Source organism: Lepidochelys kempii, chromosome 18 (assembly GCF_965140265.1).
Source record: "Lepidochelys kempii isolate rLepKem1 chromosome 18, rLepKem1.hap2, whole genome shotgun sequence".
NCBI lineage: Eukaryota > Metazoa > Chordata > Testudines > Cheloniidae > Lepidochelys > Lepidochelys kempii.
In genome coordinates, this window is record NC_133273.1 from 14,254,566 (window position 1) to 14,272,493 (window position 17,928).

Consider the following 17,928-nt stretch of genomic DNA (forward strand, 5'->3'; position numbering starts at 1 on the left):
AACCAATTTATTTGAGCATAAGCTTTCGTGAGCTACAGCTCACTTCATCGGATGCATACTGTGGAAACTGCAGAAGACATTATATACACAGAGACCATGAAACAATACCTCCTCCCACCCCACTCTCCTGCTGGTAATAGCTTATCTAAAGTGATCACTCTCCTTACAATGTGTATGATAATCAAGTTGGGCCATTTCCAGCACAAATCCAGGTTTTCTCACCCTCCCCCGCCTTCCAAAAACCACACACACAAACTCACTCTCCTGCTGGTAATAGCTTATCCAAAGTGACCACTCTCTTTCCAATGTGTATGATAATCAAGGTGGGCCATTTCCAGCACAAATCCAGGTTTTCTCACCACCCCCCCCTCTTCCAAAAACCACACACACAAACTCACTCCCCTGCTGGTAATAGCTTATCCAAAGTGACCACTCTCCTTACAATGTGTATGAAAATCAAGGTGGGCCATTTCCAGCATAAATCCAGGTCTTCTCACCCCCCCCCCCCCACAAACTCACTCCAATGAAGTGAGCTGTAGCTCACGAAAGCTTATGCTCAAATAAATTGGTTAGTCTCTAAGGTGCCACAAGTACTCCTTTTCTTTTTGCGAATACAGACTAACATGGCTGTTACTCTGAAACCAATAATTACTGAGTCATCCAGGAATGCCAATATGTAACCTGAACTCTTTCCATGTCCTAATTACTTTTCCTCTTTAAAAGTTATAATCAAGGAGAATAGGAGAAGTCTGACTTGCTTAAAATAAATAAATAAATAAAAAAGCTTGTCTAAACCTGGTGCTCCAAAGTCTTTAGCAGTAGTGCCTTGATGAGTTTGATGTGTTCCCTGGATTACTGAAACCTGCCAGGAATCATAAGGCTGACAACTCAGCACAGGGCTGAATTTGGAGCGTGAAAACTAACTGCGGAAGGTAGGACTGAGGACGTCTGCTAGATATGCAGTGTGGAGCAATACCAGGCTTGCATTTCCATGAAGGAATTCCCTGGAGGGGATTAAGTTTCTGTGGTGCACAGGTCTGGAGCTGGTGCACAGTAGCTGTTAGTTTCCTAGTCTATTTTGTGAGTGAATATTGTGTGAAGCATCTTAATTTTCAGAACATCTTGTAGTTAAGAATTTACTGAACCTTGACTCTGAATGAACTGACATGCAGTGTGTGTATTCATAGTAGTTGTGGATTATAATTGAAAACATTTAGTCTGTGGGTTGATAAAAATGCCAGATTATGGAATTTAAGCAATTTCCACCTACTCCTGCAACAAAATGGAGGGCTACTGTGAGCACACACACACTGGATGTAAATCTCCAACTGCTATTTCCATAAAACGCTTCCTTGCCCTCAGTCATGAGGTCAGTAGATGAGCTTTTTTCTATCATGGTATCTCTGCCCGTATAATTTAATCCCACATACTTGGTGTGAGGGGATACCTAGCTACTCTGTGCCCTTCCCCAACCACAGTCAGTGGTGCAAGTATTATGGGGGTGCAAACTCTGCTCAGCCAGCTCCTGCTGCCAGATTTGTGATGGGTTTATTTTCCAAATCCACTGTCTGGTTTGCTTTTTACAATGGAATGACTTGGGCCTCTTCCTGCCTGTCAGAAGTTAGATTACCAAACCATCCCAGCCTAGTTGTCAAACCAACTTATGAAGTATTTTGACCTATGGTGAAAAATAGGTGTTTTGGAAATAGAACTCTCCAGTTATGCATATCAAACCATAACTATCAGTTCACTTCATTCTGGTTTTGTTACATCTGCAGGAGTCCCAGGAGCTGGGAGGAGGGGAATGAACCGTGAGGGCGTCCCCGGGAAGAGTCCGGAGGAGATGTACATCCAACAGAAAGTGAGAGTTCTGCTCATGCTTAGGAAGATGGGATCAAATGTAAGTTTAATGGAGTTCTGAAAAAGTATCAGAACTTAACCGCCACCTTCTTCCACCCTGTCATGGAATTTGTGGCCAACTGGGATGTTCCCATTCCCTGTCGCCAGGGTTAAACGCCGTCAAATTCTTTTAAGATGTGTGGAGGGGCCACTTGCTCTGGAATTCACTCTTGCAGCACACATTTTGGTCATGCCTATAGTACAGGGAGTACAGCAGCATAGCTATGGCATTGTAACTATGCCAGCATAACCCCCTAGTGGAGACACAGTTTATAGCAGCAGAAGGGGTTTTTCATCATTGTAGGAACAATGCCTATCTGAGCAATGGCTGCTAGGTCAACAGAAGCATTCTTCCATCAGTGTGGCTGCATCGACTTAGAGCATTAGGTCAGCATAGCTAGGCTGCTCAAGGTGTGGACTTTTCACACTCCGAGTATCGTAGCTATGTCGATTTAAATTTGAGCAGGCCACAGTGGCCTTCAGTGCATGAGGGCTTGTCTACATGGTGCTTTAGCTCGAACCAGAGGGGTGTTCATTTTAGTGTGAACTAGCATTTTGTTCACTAACTGGCCTATGTGGATCCTGTTGGTGTGCACAAAAAGTTTCCCTAGTGCGAGTTAATGTAGTACTGTTTGAAATGGGACTACATTAATGCACACTAGGGAACTTGTAGTGCACAGCAGCAGGGCAGGGTCCATACAGGCCAATTACTCTGCACTGGCATATCACAGACTAAAAGTGACACTTCTCTAGTGGGGAATAAAGCACCATGTAGACAAGCCCTAACTTTCTTTTATTTCTGAAATAACGTTAATTGGCATGGGCAGGGGATGGTCTGTTTTTTTGCCAAATTGTTTTGGCCACTGTTGATTTATCCAGAGATGAAGCTTAGGCCAAAAATAAATTGTGAAGTGTGCAGTGGTTGAAATCGGGCCTGAACTTTTGCTGTCTTTTTTTTGTACACACCAAGTTTTCTAAATACTGTAATAAACTAGAAAATTAAAGGAAGTAATTATTGATGGTAGCTCTGAAGCCAATCTGCAAGTGGATGGATTCGTGCATCGGCCACTGTTGCTCTATGGCATTATATGAGCTGGGATTGGATGAGATTCTAGGGGTACTGCTAACTGACCCAAGGTCTAAGTGCATGTAGAGATCACTGATTCTAGCACTAGAAGAGCAGGGCTGCTGTGAATATAGACATGGCTCATGCACCCAAGTTTGTATAAATAGGTTTATAGTTTTCATAATTTTTTAGGGAATTCATATAGTATTTGTAAAATTAAAAATTGTAGATGAAGTGGGTCTGATTTAAAAAAAAGATCTGGATTGTGGGATTCTGTATTGATTGGGTCCCACTGATTTCTATGTACAATTCACTCAGTTAACAAATAAAAAGCAGTCCCTTCTAAGAGCAGCACCACAAATTTGCTGTGGGCTCTAATGTTCAAGTTAAGTTCTTTCCATCTTGCATGTCATCAGCAGTAGTAGGGTACTCATATTAGAGGTCAGAAAATACCTTCAGGTATACTGTACAATTAACCTCAATTAGGTTTGCGCAGTGAGGATATAAATCTGAAGACGTAGAGGAAAGGAAAAGTCACTCCATCCATCCTTGTGATAGTTCACTTTTCAAGTGAGTATGGGTTGTGGGATTGTACTCTTTGCTTTTGAAGTGTAAGAGTCTGAAAAATCAGAATATGGTAGCAAGGAAGGAGTTGGGTCCAATTGGAGTTAGATGCTTTAAATGAATTAAAATTGTACATGGACTGATATGGAGAAGGCACTGGTATTTGTCAATAGTCTGTTTCCTGCTATTCATCCTTTCATTTTTTGCACATTTCCCAGTTGACTGCCAGTGAAGAGGAATTCTTGCGGACGTATGCAGGTGTAGTGAATAGCCAACTTAGCCAGCTTCCTCAGCACTCTATTGATCAGGGTGAGTACCAGCAAAGGGGAAGATTTACCAGTGCTTTCAATCTGTACAGCAGTTTTTCCTGTTTGAAAAGGGCTTTCACACAGCAACACTGGAAAGAAAAAAATGTCTTTAAAAAGAGAAAAATGACTAAGTCCCCCCTGACACCCCCACACCCCAATTGGCAAAACTACTTTATAGAGGGGAGGTATAGTACCTGAAACTAGTTTTAACTCATTTCCAGCTAATGCTGTTCCTGAGGCATTTTGGTCTGATGCATATTTTTGGATGTTGTACATGTTGAACAAAAAGGAAACCTTAATTCAGATACAATGATTGACCATCAGAAAGAGCATGCATCTGTCTCTCCATGTCTCTCTGTCAATGGCTAGATAAGTGATCTGACTTTGTCTCAAATAAGGGAGACGTCACTTGAATTGATAAGAACTGCAGAAGGGTTTGCAGCCCACAGAAAACTGGCCATTGTCATAATTTGGTGCATCTTCATTCTCTGAAGAGGCAAAAGCTGAATGATCTTTGCTGTCATGGAAAGAACTGTCACATTTTGCTTGTCGTTCATGACACTGCATATTCTGGTGGATTCATTTGCCCTGTGCCTGCCAGGCTTCTAATGTCGACTTAATCTTTGAGCATAATCTCGGTAAGCATTGAGTTAGGTACCTGTATTTGGGTAATTACATTCCACCTACATAAATCCTTCCTGTAGTCTGAGAGATACACAGTTCATTTTTTGACGTAAACTGTGGAGGAGTGTTGCCGTGCACTGTTAAACAGATGGCTGCATCTCAGTGATGAGTGAAGTGAATCCTGGATGTATTTGGTATCTTTTAGGATGAGCAGTTTTATAATAAATAGTATTGTTCTTTGCAGTGTTGTGATAGCCTTGTTGGTCCCAGGATATGAGAGAGACACACAAGGTGAGACCTGTCAGAGAGCTCTATAGATCTCTCAAGCTTGTCTCTTTTGCCCACAGAAGTTGGCTTGATAAAAGATATTACCTCACCCACCTTGTCTCTGTCAATATTATTCATGACTACTTAGAACACTGAAAGCCAAATTCTCCCAATTGACTGTAGGCCATGACCGCCCAATACTTTCTATTCATTCATATAACTGTATTTGTTTTTCTTCTTTTGGGGCTGTAGTTGAATTTCAGGCATGTGTGGGGCACCCAACATCTCTGAACCTGCATTTACCATACATGCTGTGGCTCATCTGCCTGCGCTAGCTGTGGTCTGAATTTTGTCACTATCTCTCTAGCTGGGAATGATCTGTGGACTATGTTATATGTGTTAAAGTGCACAAACTGCAGTCCTCCTTTCTGGAAAGATAGAAAGGAGATATCTTACCAGAACATGAGCTCAACGCTTCTTTGTTCATCCCCATTCCTAAGGAAGTGCTAGCACATCGTGAGTTGCCTTCTCTCACTGACCATTTTACCTTTCTCAAAGTCGTGTGCAAGGCTTCTCTGGTTGTAATAATCTTGCGGAAAGATTTTCCCTTTAAATTGACAGTGTCAAGTAGTGTATGCCCAGAATGGTAGTGCTTCTCTTCTCCAGCCTACTCCAGAAAAAAGGGGTGAAAGATGTTCACAGAACAATAATGAATGGAAATACTTCATGACTTTTTAATTAAAAACTTCTTTAGTGGGGAATTTCAATATTTTCTCTAGTGATGCAAACTCAAACGCAGCAGTATGGCACTTGTGCAAGAATATCAGCAGGAAAGTGATTAAACAAAGTCAAACAATAAAGTGTGTAAAAAGTAAATGAGTCTATAATTTTCAGTTTTGGGTAAGCTAAGGTGTGACTAGAAGAATAGGTAAATTGTTTGGAATGTGGACCCTCTTTTAGTTGTGTTTATCTAATAACTAACACAGAGGTCTTAGATTACAGCGGTACATATAAATATAAAAACAGGTATAGGAAATGCTTTAGAAGGGGTACTAGGAAGATGAATAATTTAATGTTGAGGTTTATTCTTAAATATAACAGTGCTTTTATGTAATTTTGTAGTTAGAGGAACGTGGGATTCCATAGTTTTCTCTGTTCTCCAAACTGTTTGGCTGTTGTACAGCTGAAAATAAAATGGGAAAAGTAGAAATAGATTTCTAACCCACACAATGAATTCCTGGTACTTGTGATGTTTTAATTAATGTAGCTGCAAGCAGCTGTTTGATCACACTGAAGTGAGGGCTCACACAGAATAAACTGGAGTCATTTAGCATCCACTCTGTCCTTCTCATTTACCTGAATATGTGAGCAGAGTGAAATGTTTGTCAATACAGGAGTCCATTATAAGACTGTTCAGGTAACTCAGAGCCAGCAGAGTTAGGTTGAATGCTGAGCAGTATGAGAAATCTCCTTATCTGATTGGATTCCATATTGTATTTCTGTAATTCTGTGAGGCAAAACAGTCTTAAATTTAAGCGCTAGGATAGCCTATTGCACAGTATCTCTTATGCAATAGAGAGATCTGGCTATTAGTTTTGAGGGCCCAGGCAGGTAAAATGGTCCCCATGCTTCATGTCAGAGCCGTTTTAATGTATATTGCACATTATGGTTCAATAAGTTTCTAGATTACATTACACTATTTCCCTGTTTCCATAAAGAACTGTGAAACATGATGATGATGATGGAGAGGGACACATTGCAGTAAAACTTCCATATTTATTTTGATATATGCTAAACTATTTCTTGTGGTGTTTTCATTTGGTGATGCACTGTGTGTAATCTTATTTGGATGGTAAGGTTGCCTTATTTTTTTTGTTTACTCACTGAGTATGGGACTGGCTCTTGGTCTTTTGAATCTTTATCAGTTTTGGCGGGAGGGAAATTGTTTGGCACTGGTGTAGTTGTCTAATTCCAGTCCATAAATCTGTTCTGTACCTCACTGCCTCATTCTCCAGCACTTGTTTTGAAGGGTTCTGCACTGGCTCAACTAAATTCATATTATGAAATCTGGGTTTGATGGGGAAGTTGTTGATGAGCCCTGTTACCAGAAAGCCCATATTTTAATATAGAATCAGACATTTAGTATAGCTAAATCATTTGGAGAACAATTCCAAACACAACCTTCATAAACTTGGTCTTCAGTTTTAAATCTGGATGTTCATTCTTTAACCCCCCCCCCCCCCCCAAAAAAAAAGACCATCAGTTACTTCCTCTAAGAATAACATATACTCAATGCAGGTAATAAGCTTTCATGAGCTTCAGCTCACTTCAGCTTATGCTCAAATAAATTTGTTAGTCTCTAAGGTGCCACAAGTCCTCCTTTTCTTTTTGCGGATACAGACTAACATGGCTGCTACTCTGAAACAATGCAGGTATTGTAACTCTAGCAACTTCATACGTCTTTCAATGCATTAAACCTCTGTCGGAACAGATAACTACTGACTTCTTTGCAGCTAATCTCCTTTATACTTCCTGCTCAGTCCAAGGAATCTCTGGCCATATCCCTTCTCTCGTGGAAGTAAATTCCTCCCCATTGGTACTCACTGTGATCAAATGAGAGCCAGTTCTATCTTTGAAGACCAAATCCGCCTGACCAGTTTTCCCCTTTAACTTTTGGAAACATGACCACAGCCAGAGAAATCCACCTTTTGAGAGGAGAAAACAAAATAAAGCGAGAGATAATGGCTCGCTAGCCAGAGAGTCAGGTGGCAAATTTGAACATGATGAGGTTAAGTAAAAGTGAGTAGTATGGAGAATAGGAGTTAAGTAAATCACGAGTCCTAACCAACTCTCATTTGCTTTGAGGAACGAAGAGGGAGCTCTAATTTGTCATATTGGCATGAGTGTTGTAAAATTTATTGGTCTAGACTTTGACCATCCCAGGATTAATTTCTACAGATAAACTATTGCACTTAAGTATGTTACCACAATATTGCCCTTTGTTTCTTCTGTGGTATCATTTTAAGCGTACATGTCAGTTGTGATGGATTTGCCAGAAGTCACATCAGACATCTTTATCTCATGTCATGTTTAATGTTGCTGGAAAAAGGAAGAGTTCACTATGGCTTCAAAAATAAATTGATACAAATCCCAAAGACTCTCATGTAGGGGTGGGCAAACTTCTTGGCCCGAGGGCCACATTGGGGTTGCAAAATTGTGTGGAGGGCCGGGTAGGGAAGGCTGTGCTCCCCTCAGAATCCCCAATCCATCCAACCCCCCCTGCTCCTTGTCCCCTGACCCCCCCGCCCCCCGGGATCCCACCCCTTATCCAACCCCACCTGCTCCCTGTCTCCTGACTGCCCCGACCCCTATCCACAACCCCGACCCCTGACAGGACCCCTGGGACTCCCACGCCTTTCCAACTCCCCGTCACCTGACCACCCCCCCAGAATCATCGCCCCATCCAACCGCCCCCTGACAGGCCCCCCAGGACTCCCACACCTATCCAACTGCCCCGTGCTCCCTATCCCCTGACTGCCCCCCAGGATCCCCTGGCCCCATTATCATGCCCCTCAGAGCAGTATGTCTGGTAGCCATGCCCCCCAGCCGGAGCCAGACATGTTGCCGCGCTGCCCTGCAGGAGCATACAGCCCCGCTGCCCAGAGTGCCGCCCATGTGGCTGCCTGGCTGTGGGGGAGGGGGGACAGCAGGGATGGGGCCAGACTAGCCTTGCTGGTGGGGAGCTCAAGGGCCGGCCAGGACAGTCCCACGGGCTGGATTTGGCCTGTGGGCCATAGTTTGCCCACCTCTGCTCTAATGGCTTACTTAAAATCTAGTATCTTAAGGGAGGCTCCCTCTCCACTAGATGGCAGTATCTCTTGCTGAAAACTTCTATTCTAGACACACAGTGAGGTACTTAAATTGTAATTTATTCTTGAAAACTTCTTAAAGGAATTTCTTTCTTCTGTTCTCTTCCTCCTCTTTTCTTTTATGGGATCTTCCTTGTCATAGGTTTATTCAGCCTTTGCAAAGCAAAAGCAAAAAGTTTTTATTTAGGAAAAGGTATGTACGTTTTTGGGCCCACCTACAAAGATTTGGCAGCCAAGGGGAAATCCTCATCTTTTCTTCCAGCAATGGGACAGAAGAAAGGTAACTCTCAACCTGAATTGTCCTATACTATCTGTACTATCTCATTCTCCCAACAGACAGACCAGAAGGGGTTGGAATTCATGGCCCAACTTCTCCCCAGCGTATGGAGCAATGTGTTAAAGCCAACAGGAATCTTAGCATTCTAGATGATGCAATAGAACCAGAGAGACTTTTAGTGTTATACAAAGCTATTTGCATCTCTAATCTAAGCATGCTGTAGAATAATTATGTACCATACTTGGAATTTGTGAGAGCTGAACTTGCCAACAGAGGTTTCTCCTGTTTTTTCCTCCCTTTTGCCTATTTCCCTTGGAGATACCACTCTTCAAATGGTGTACAGACATTAACAAAATCACTTCACGCTTGTGAAGCAGGGAAAATAGTATCCCCATTTTAGCTGTCATGCAGTGGAGGCAGAGAGGTAAGTAATTCTCCTGAGGTCAACAGAGGATATTAAGATTAGAAGTTCTTAGGTCCTGAATGATACTTTTTTTAAAAAAAAGACAAGTTAATATCTATCCTAATATCTAATTTGTGTACAGTATAAACCAGTAATAAAAAATGGAATAAACTGTTCAACTGTACTTGTATACTGCCTTACTTGTATACTGCCTTTCATGTGACGATCTTAAAACACTTTTTGTCCTCTCAAATCAAGAAGAGCTAAGAGGACTGTGGTCAACCATTGTTGTAACAAGCATGGTTCTGGTGTGATGTGGTCAAGCCTTGCTTAATTGGAAAGGGCATTGATGCATATATCATATGTACTTTGCTGCCAGTACTGCATGCAGAACCAATACAGCTACATAATGAACTGCATTCTGTTCCGTCACCTCATACTCCACAAATTGCCAACTGAAGTCTCTTTCCTTCCAGGATCTTAGTGGTGGTGATATCAAGCAGAAAGAAAAGATCATGATACATATTATGCTGGCAGTTAAAACCTTCTTGCTTGAGCTTGTAAACTAAGCACACTTATCATTAGACATTCAGGGAGAATAAATATGGGATCCTATGGCTTAATTTTGTTCATTCTTAGACTTGTAACTATGTTAACAATAAAAGATTTTGATCAACTTCCCACACCGTTCTAATGCCAATGAAAGTGGAGGCACCCAACGACAATCCTGGAGCCTTAAATTTTCCCCTGTCAAGTGAGTATCTTTTACAGCAAACAGAGATTATGCAATGGAATTTACTCTGCAGAGCAAGAAAATCTCTCTTCAACAAATGTAATGCAGTGAGAGAGAGAACTTCATGGCCAAACCCTTTATGAAAGGGGTCCAGCCTCTGCTTGAGGATGGCTGCTCACTCCAGGATGCAAGACTATCAAGCATGCCCAAGAGGAGATCTCTCCCCATCCAAGGAAGACAGAAAAACCTTGTGAAGGATCTATGCTAAGAAGATTGGGAAGAACTGGCTTCAGATGATAACTTGTAAATTAGATTACTTCAGAAAACTCAGAAGGATGCTGAAGGAGTGGAAAGTCCAAGTGATCTTCTTAGAAGTCCTCCTTGTCCCACAAGTGAAGACAGAAGATTCTGGAAGTGAACCTTTGGCTGTGTAAATGGTGTGAAGGTAGAGGGTGTCAGTTTTATGGAATGTTAGTTGTCCTATGGGAGGAGAGGGCTGTATAGCTTGAATGTCCTTCATCTCAGTAGAAGGGGAACCAGTTTGCTAGGGCAACAGGCTGGCTAGATTAATCAGGAAGGCATTAAAACAAAAGGGATGGATGAGAAGGGGAACAAATGAGCACTCATTTAGCACAAAATCAAGATGTCAAGAACAAAATTAGGGCACCAAGGGACATGAAAAGGGGGGAGGGATAGCTCAGTGGTTTGAGCATTGACCTGCTAAACCCAGGGTTGTGAGTTCAATCCTTGAGGGGGCCATTTAGGGATCTGGGACAAAAATTGGGGATTGTTCCTGCTTTGAGCCAGGGGTTTGGACTAGATGACCTCCTGAGGTCCCTTCTAACCCTGATATTCCATGAAAAGAAGAAATTTTTTAATTGTCTATAAACCAATGCCAGGAGCTTAGGTAATAAACAAGAGGCATTGGGATTTCTCATTGAGCATAAATTTGATTTAATTGATATTACTGTAACCTGGTAGGAAGATATGCATGATGGAAATGTTTAAGTCACTGGTTCTGAACTCTTTAGGCAGGATCCAGTGGGCAAAGGGGGAATGGGAGAGGCACTCTGTCAAAAGTGTCTACCTATTTTTGAATCACTGACAAGCAAATGATCTTAAATGCTTATGGATCAGTGTGTTCTAATACATAAAGCACGAGATGTTGCAAACTTTTAACAGTGAGGGTAATTAATCATTGGAACAATTTACCAAAAGTTGTGATGGATTATCACAATGGTCCCTTTTGGTCTTAAAATGTATGGATCTTGACACAGCAGTGAGTTGGGAGTCTGTATCAGTTGTGAAATAACTGTTCTTATACAATTTTGGAGATGCTTTATTCCAGTTAATTGTAAACTAAGCTTTGTAGATGGCAGAGGTACTTAATTAGGGCTTCCTGTAGCTGCACTAGATAAAGACTGCAGAGGAGATGTCCACAATCTTGTAAGTAGGTCATACAGCCTCAGTCATGTTGCAGTTTGTGTTAGTCTGTGTTTGAAGCAGTCTGTACCCATGAAATGCTCTCCTAGGACAGCTAGCTGGGTTGCCATACGTTCACCTGAGACAAGACCACTGAGGTCTTCCTTTTGTTGTGTTCCTTGGTAGCTTTCGTAATAAGTACCTGTCAGCCCATTTGAGCAAGACTATTTTTGTGTCTGCTGGAAATCACTCTGCAACAGGGGTTCTCAAACTGGGGGTCTGGACCCATCAGGGGGTTGTGAGGTTATTATATGGGGGGTCGTGAGCTGTCAGCCTTCACCCCGAGCCCCGCCTTTCCTCCAGTATTTATAATGGTGTTAAATTAAAAACACTTGTTTATATATTATAAGCGGAGGGTGTCGCACTCAGGCTTGCTATGTGAAAGGGGTCACCAGTATAATCGTTTGAGAACCACTGCTCTACAACCAGGGTATCTAGTCTTGTACAATGTCTACTTGCAGCAACAAGACGGTACTTCAGAGGGAGTGAGTTTATCGTAAGCCCTGCTGAATACAAAACTGTTCCAGTCATAAACCTTCAATGAGCCACTATTAATAAAACCTGAAGTTTAAATTACAACCTTGATAGTCGGCAAAAGGCTTTAGGGGATTACAAGATCTGTCAGAAATAGACACTAATAATCTCTAACTGTAATCAAGAAACACCTTAAAATTCCCATAATATATGTATTTAAAAGATAGCCCCGAAGGAATAGACTCAGAATTTTTTCTGCAGTTTGCTCTTATATTCCAAGGGGAAAAAACAGATCAAAATCTGGTGCTCTTACATCGCTCACTCTGCTTTCCAAAAACTATCAATTTACAAAACTTACGAACTCCTGTTCTAGGCTTAGTCATGTACCTCATTTTACATTTGTGATTGCTGCTCCCCTGAGAGGCATCTCATAGTGTGTGCTATAAGGGTGAATTTTGCTTTCTTGACAGGCAATTGTACAAGCTTCAAGTTTAGTTTGATTCCATGTTGTATTTCTCTGTGCAAATCAGGCAATGAACTTGTTCCAGTGATCTGTGATATACCACCCTTGTTGCTCTAGCAAATGTCAAACCAAATACCATGCAACTGACAATAGTGACTTGATTGTTCATAATTTTACTGTAATAAATGCTGTGAACAAATAAAACGTGTCTGAGTATAGCAAACAGTTTTATGAAGCTAGCTGTGGGTGTGATTGAATTCTAGCAATCAGATTTGAGTTCCTCATTTCAGTCCCTGTGCTGGAGTGAGAGTCGTCAAGGGCTGGCTCACCACTCTGTGCACTTTGACAAGCACCCCCACATGGCCAAAATTGGGAGATAATTTATTAGAACCAGGTGATTAACTAGTTAACAAGGGGATTTGGCTTGTCAGCTGGGGAGGGTTAAAAGGGAGACAAGATGCGAGAGGGGGAGGCTGGAAGGAAGGGCAAAGAAGCCCAGGATCGCAGATGTGAGACCTCTCTCCCCACCCTCTCATCTTGTGCCTCGGGGGTGCATTGAAGCTTGGTGATGGGACATGAAGTTGCATAAGACGTAAATAAAGGACACTGCAGTGAACTGACATAAGTGTGGGGACCACTTGCAAAGAGAATGTAGGGTGAGGGAGCAAACCCTGAGACAGTCCCCTACAAGACAAGGGTCATAGAGGAGGCTACTTCCTGCAAACTCCTCATCAAAATCTTGACTATAATTGCAGCACATCTCTCCAGGTGCCGTTTCCTTAGCACGGACCAGTGGCTATTACTGGTCAGAGTACAGGACTGAGAGTCCACACACATCTGGGTTCTAGCCTCAGCTCTACCACGGACTGCTCTGACCCTTGGGCAGGTTCCTTAAAATCACTCTGCCTATCTGTAAAATATGATAATTCTTCCTTATTTCACAGATGTGTTGGGAGGTATAACTAATGTTTGTGAAGTATTTTTGAAAGTTGCTAGAGAGAGATGAAGTACTAGTGGAAGGGATTGAACTACGGGATGAGATGCCTCTTATCAGGAAAACAAGAATGACCGTATGAAAGCGCCAGACTTCTCTACTCCCTGACTTGGTGAAAGAGACTAAACTTTTTTGAGCTTCATGTCTCCCCCTCCCCACCCCTCAACATTTACATTAATGAGAAAAAAAGACTGCAGTATTCTACAGTTAAGATACTAAATGCAGTCGTAACCATGTTATAACCATATAATGTTGAGGCCATTAGTGTAGTGTTTTTATAAGTGTAAATTATTCCTCTTTCCCCACTCCAAAACATTTTGTTACTAAGACTCAAGGTTTTTCTTCACGGGCTCAGAAGTCCTGAAAGATCTAAGGAACTAAGCAATTTCCATCTGTTCCACACTAGTCCCGCTCCCCTCACTGCAGCAAATACTAAAGTGATTCAGACTGTAAGCTTCTTGTGTTTGAATTTGTGAATTGATGGCTTTCCACCAAGTCTCCATCACTCTTCAGATGTATCTTGCACTGAAGTATTCAGCTAAACATATCCTTGTAAAAAATACAGTATTTTTGTTTTTAAATTGTACTTGGCTACATAACTCACTGCTGTGTGGTTGAACTGGAAAACAGAAGCTATATAGCTAGAAAGTACAGTACCTGGGTTTCACTTTTAAGGCCTTGGGGACTACAGCACTGTTCCTACAGCAAGAGGAATGTCATGCTGTTTTTTAAAGAAAGCATGTCCCTTGGGGAGGACAGAGCTGAGCTGCAAACACACTGGCTGGGTTAGAGACTCTAGCTGTGTGTTAGAGTGTTAAAAATAAGCCCACAGTGTAAACTGAGGAGAAGAGATTATTGCTGTGAGATTTGGGGTAGTTATTGAGGAGGGATGGAGTTATTGGCTAGAGCATCTCTTCAACTTTTCTCTTTGAGAGAGTACTTTTCTCTTTCTATACACACATTGCTTGTCTGAGTCTAGTACTTCTATAAAGTTGCATATTACATTTTTAGGGTGCCAAACCTGAGATTTAGGGAAAGGGCTAATCGTTGAAAGGTGTTTGAGAGTAGGTGGCAGAGACAGGAGAAGAGGATGTGTAAAGGGTTTGAGCAAAAGAGAAATACTTCTTTTTCCAGTTCTGCATCCTTCAAGTAAGCTGCTTGAGATGTTTAACCCTTTAATCCCTAAAAGCTACTTAGGTGGCTTAGTTTGCTTGTGGTTGCAAAGCATTCAGGGGAAAGGGGATAGATTTGTTACTGAAAAGATACTTGAAATAGCTCATTAGATGTTCTAAAGTGTTAAATACACTTTTGTATCACTTTTTAAAACACGAGCTTCATATTTCTGACTCAACTGAATGTCTGAACAGTGTTTAGCTTCTGTTATTCGCAGGGCTGAACCACATTACACAACACATGATAGTGTATGGTTGACTCATGCTGAAGAGGTCTGTGCCAGCAGCCTAATCATATTCATGATTTATAGGGCCGGAGGAGTGTCATATTGAGTGGACTTCCTAGGAGAGCTTCCTTTCTAATGTAGACACAGCTTGTGTCTCACTATCTCAATTTACAATGCATCACTTAGGAGTCACACAGCAAAGATGAACAACTCAGGTAAACCTTGCTAAGGTGGAGTTTCCTGTGCTGAAGGACAGCTCACTTAACTACGTTCTTTGTCTGTCTTTTTGCAATCACTCCTTTGAAACTGATTCCCACTGATTAGCAGATGAACTTGCTGGAGAGTGCTGAGCTCAGTGGCTGCCTGCAGCTGTCCCTACTGTTCAGCTCCATTCACTAGTTGCTTGACCTTCAAGTAATTTTATTTGTGTTTTTAGGGCATGTTTTGCCTGCCTTTTAAAGAGCCAAATGGCTAGACTACATGAATAAATTCATATAATCAAAGCAGTGATGTTTCCATATTCAGCTGAACAAGCTGAGGTTCCAGAGTCCTGGGAAAAGATACTGTCACAGATGACTGGCCCACAAGGTGCCAAATTTCCTCTTGTCCTAAATTAGATATTGTTTCTTTAAGAAATTACTCCTTCCCACCTGCTAGTAATCTTCCAAATTAAGTGCTGCAATGGTGTTAAATCGAAGTACTATCACTGAGTGAGAACCTGCAAACTGTGCAAGATGCTGGAGATGGTACCCAACCACACATGTAGACAGGCTATTTTGTCATTCTGGTTCCATCCGTTCTCTCTCCCTGATGCTTCTATTCTTATGTGTCAGCAGTCTGAGTGAACATGACAAGCTCCTGTCTCTTTACTGATGTGGCTGGGAAAGCAGAGGCTGCCGTAATAGGCACGTATCTGCAATTGCAATAACGCCTGCCAGTCACCAGGAGTATCTTTCTTTGGGTTCAGTTTTGAAACTGGGATTCTAATGCTATTGCAGCAATCTATTTGGAAAGTTAATAAGGGGGAGACCATCATTAGTCCATCTTAACATAGAATATATGCTATTTAGGGGTGGTGTTTAAATATTAGGGCTATCAGCCAATGTGTATAAGGTAACATTTTAAAAATAAAGTAATGGGGAGTGCATACACCTACCTAGGCCCTGAAAAATGTTGTTGTTAAAGGTTCTGAATGTCCAGTCTTGTTTGAGGGGGTGGTTTTGGGAGAGGAAGGATGGAACATGGAACAGGGCTCTGGAGCTTATATTTCTACCCTCAAATACAGACTCATAATACAAGTTTGTATTTGAAGGCAGGAACAAGTGCCCAAGGACTCTGAAGGGTCTTGAAGAGAGGGGTTGCATGTGCAGGAACTGGAAGGTCTAGTCTGAGTATGCACCTTTTCATTGTTTGATATACCTTAATTACTGCAAGTGTAAATGCTTGGTGAAGGATGTGCTCAATGTAAATATGGTTCAGGACCCTATTATCTGGATCCCAGGCTTTTGGCAAAGGTCCATCTTAACTTTGGAAACTCTGTGCTGGTTTTTTTTTTTTTTTTTTCATGTCAAAGAAAACATCCCTTGTGAGAGGCAAGTTAGTTTGGGGCTGAGCCCCTGTTCACTAAGACCTCTGAGCCTTGTTGTCCTCTCACCAGATGAAAGCCCCTGCTCCGTTCTCTAGAGATACTTGTCGTGGTATGTGATCACAGGCTGCTTAGCAAACTTGTTGTGTTGTGGGTTTTATTTAGTTCTGGATAGCTGGGATCATTGGAGTGGACTTCTAAGAATGATCCCAGCTACAGGTATGGTATGAACTTTCCCTGGGAAAGTGTGCCCAAACTTTCTGCTGTCGTATTTTCATGCAGTCTAACGCTCCCTAAGCAGGTTGTGAAGGATGAAAGATTTCATGACAGGGTCCACTCCAGTTCTATTGCATATATGCTAGCTGTCCCTGTTTAGCAAGGATGTGTTCTTCTTCAAATGCTGGTCCCAATATGTACTTCACACATGGGTATGCATGTGTGCCATTAGAGTCAAGAGATTATTAACCTGTGGTGTCCTTTGGCCCACACAAGTGCAGTTGCTCTCCTCATGCTCCAGACAGAGGGCGTAAGAGATGGTGCAGGCCGATACCCCTCCAGTTCCTTTTTACCACTGCAAGGCCTAAGTTGGAATTGTCTGTGGCCAGATTTCTGCAGCTTCTTTCTTCTAGCCTGTAAGTAGATATTGTAAATAGTTTTTACATTAGCAGAAAGAAAAGGAGTACTTGTGGCACCTTCGAGACTAACAAATTTTTAGAGCATAAGCTTTCATGAGCTACAGCTCACTTCATCTTTAGCAGAGTTATTTTTTATAGTATAGTTAGTATAGCTTGTTCCCCCCTCTTTTCCCCTCCTACCTTGATGGGGAACCCCTTCTCACAGTCTGAGACTATGCTCAGTCGCAGGGTTCAAGAATTGTGTCTTGCCCTTGCTCCTTCTCTGAGTGACACCACCAATGCTGCCTCTGTGTGGGTGAGATGCATATCTCTGTGAAGTGCAGCATCTGCTGCTCATTTCCACTGCGAACATGTGAAGGCTGTGAGCATCTGTTGAGGAAACAGATCTAGTACTTGACACTTCAGTACTGCCTTCTATCCAAGGAACTTAAAGTGGTTGGCACACACACACCTCCCCCAGGAAGTAGGTCTCTGTTTCAGAGGGGTAAACCTAGGGCATAGGATGTTGAAGTGAATTTCCATAGGGGACCACGGCAGTCTGGCACAACTAGGACCTAGAAGTCCGAATTCTTCATTCCTAGATTAACTACCAGACTCAGTCTAAGGACAAATCTAAATGATTTACAAAACATGCATAGAGATGCAGTTTTACATATGTTTTTTCCTTCTTTCATTGTTGCTGCTTCCCTTTCCCGCTAGCTCCACAACTGTGGGTTGATTCTGGGGAGATCACCACCTTTTAATAGGCTTCCTCCAGTATGGGTATCTTGTGCTTACTTCTGAGCATAATTTGGGTCTGGTTCTGTCAGGTCTCTGATAAGGTCTTGCTGATGAACAAGGTCTGCCCCCTGCACCTCGGTGCCTTACCATGCTTTTACTATTGTTT

The 17,928-nt window shown here is 42.1% G+C and overlaps 1 protein-coding gene across 3 annotated transcripts in view; it reads left to right on the forward strand.

Moving 5' to 3' along the window:
- CTNNBIP1 (catenin beta interacting protein 1) overlaps nt 1–17,928 on the forward strand; it is a 63,901-nt gene that overhangs the window by 31,791 nt on the left and 14,182 nt on the right. For all 3 annotated transcript variants that reach the window (XM_073316972.1, XM_073316971.1, XM_073316970.1), the window contains 2 exons: nt 1,779–1,900; nt 3,748–3,838. In XM_073316972.1, coding sequence (XP_073173073.1) covers nt 1,805–1,900; nt 3,748–3,838 — 187 coding nt within the window. In that variant the 5' untranslated portion in view covers nt 1,779–1,804. The remainder of the gene's footprint in view (nt 1–1,778; nt 1,901–3,747; nt 3,839–17,928) is intronic.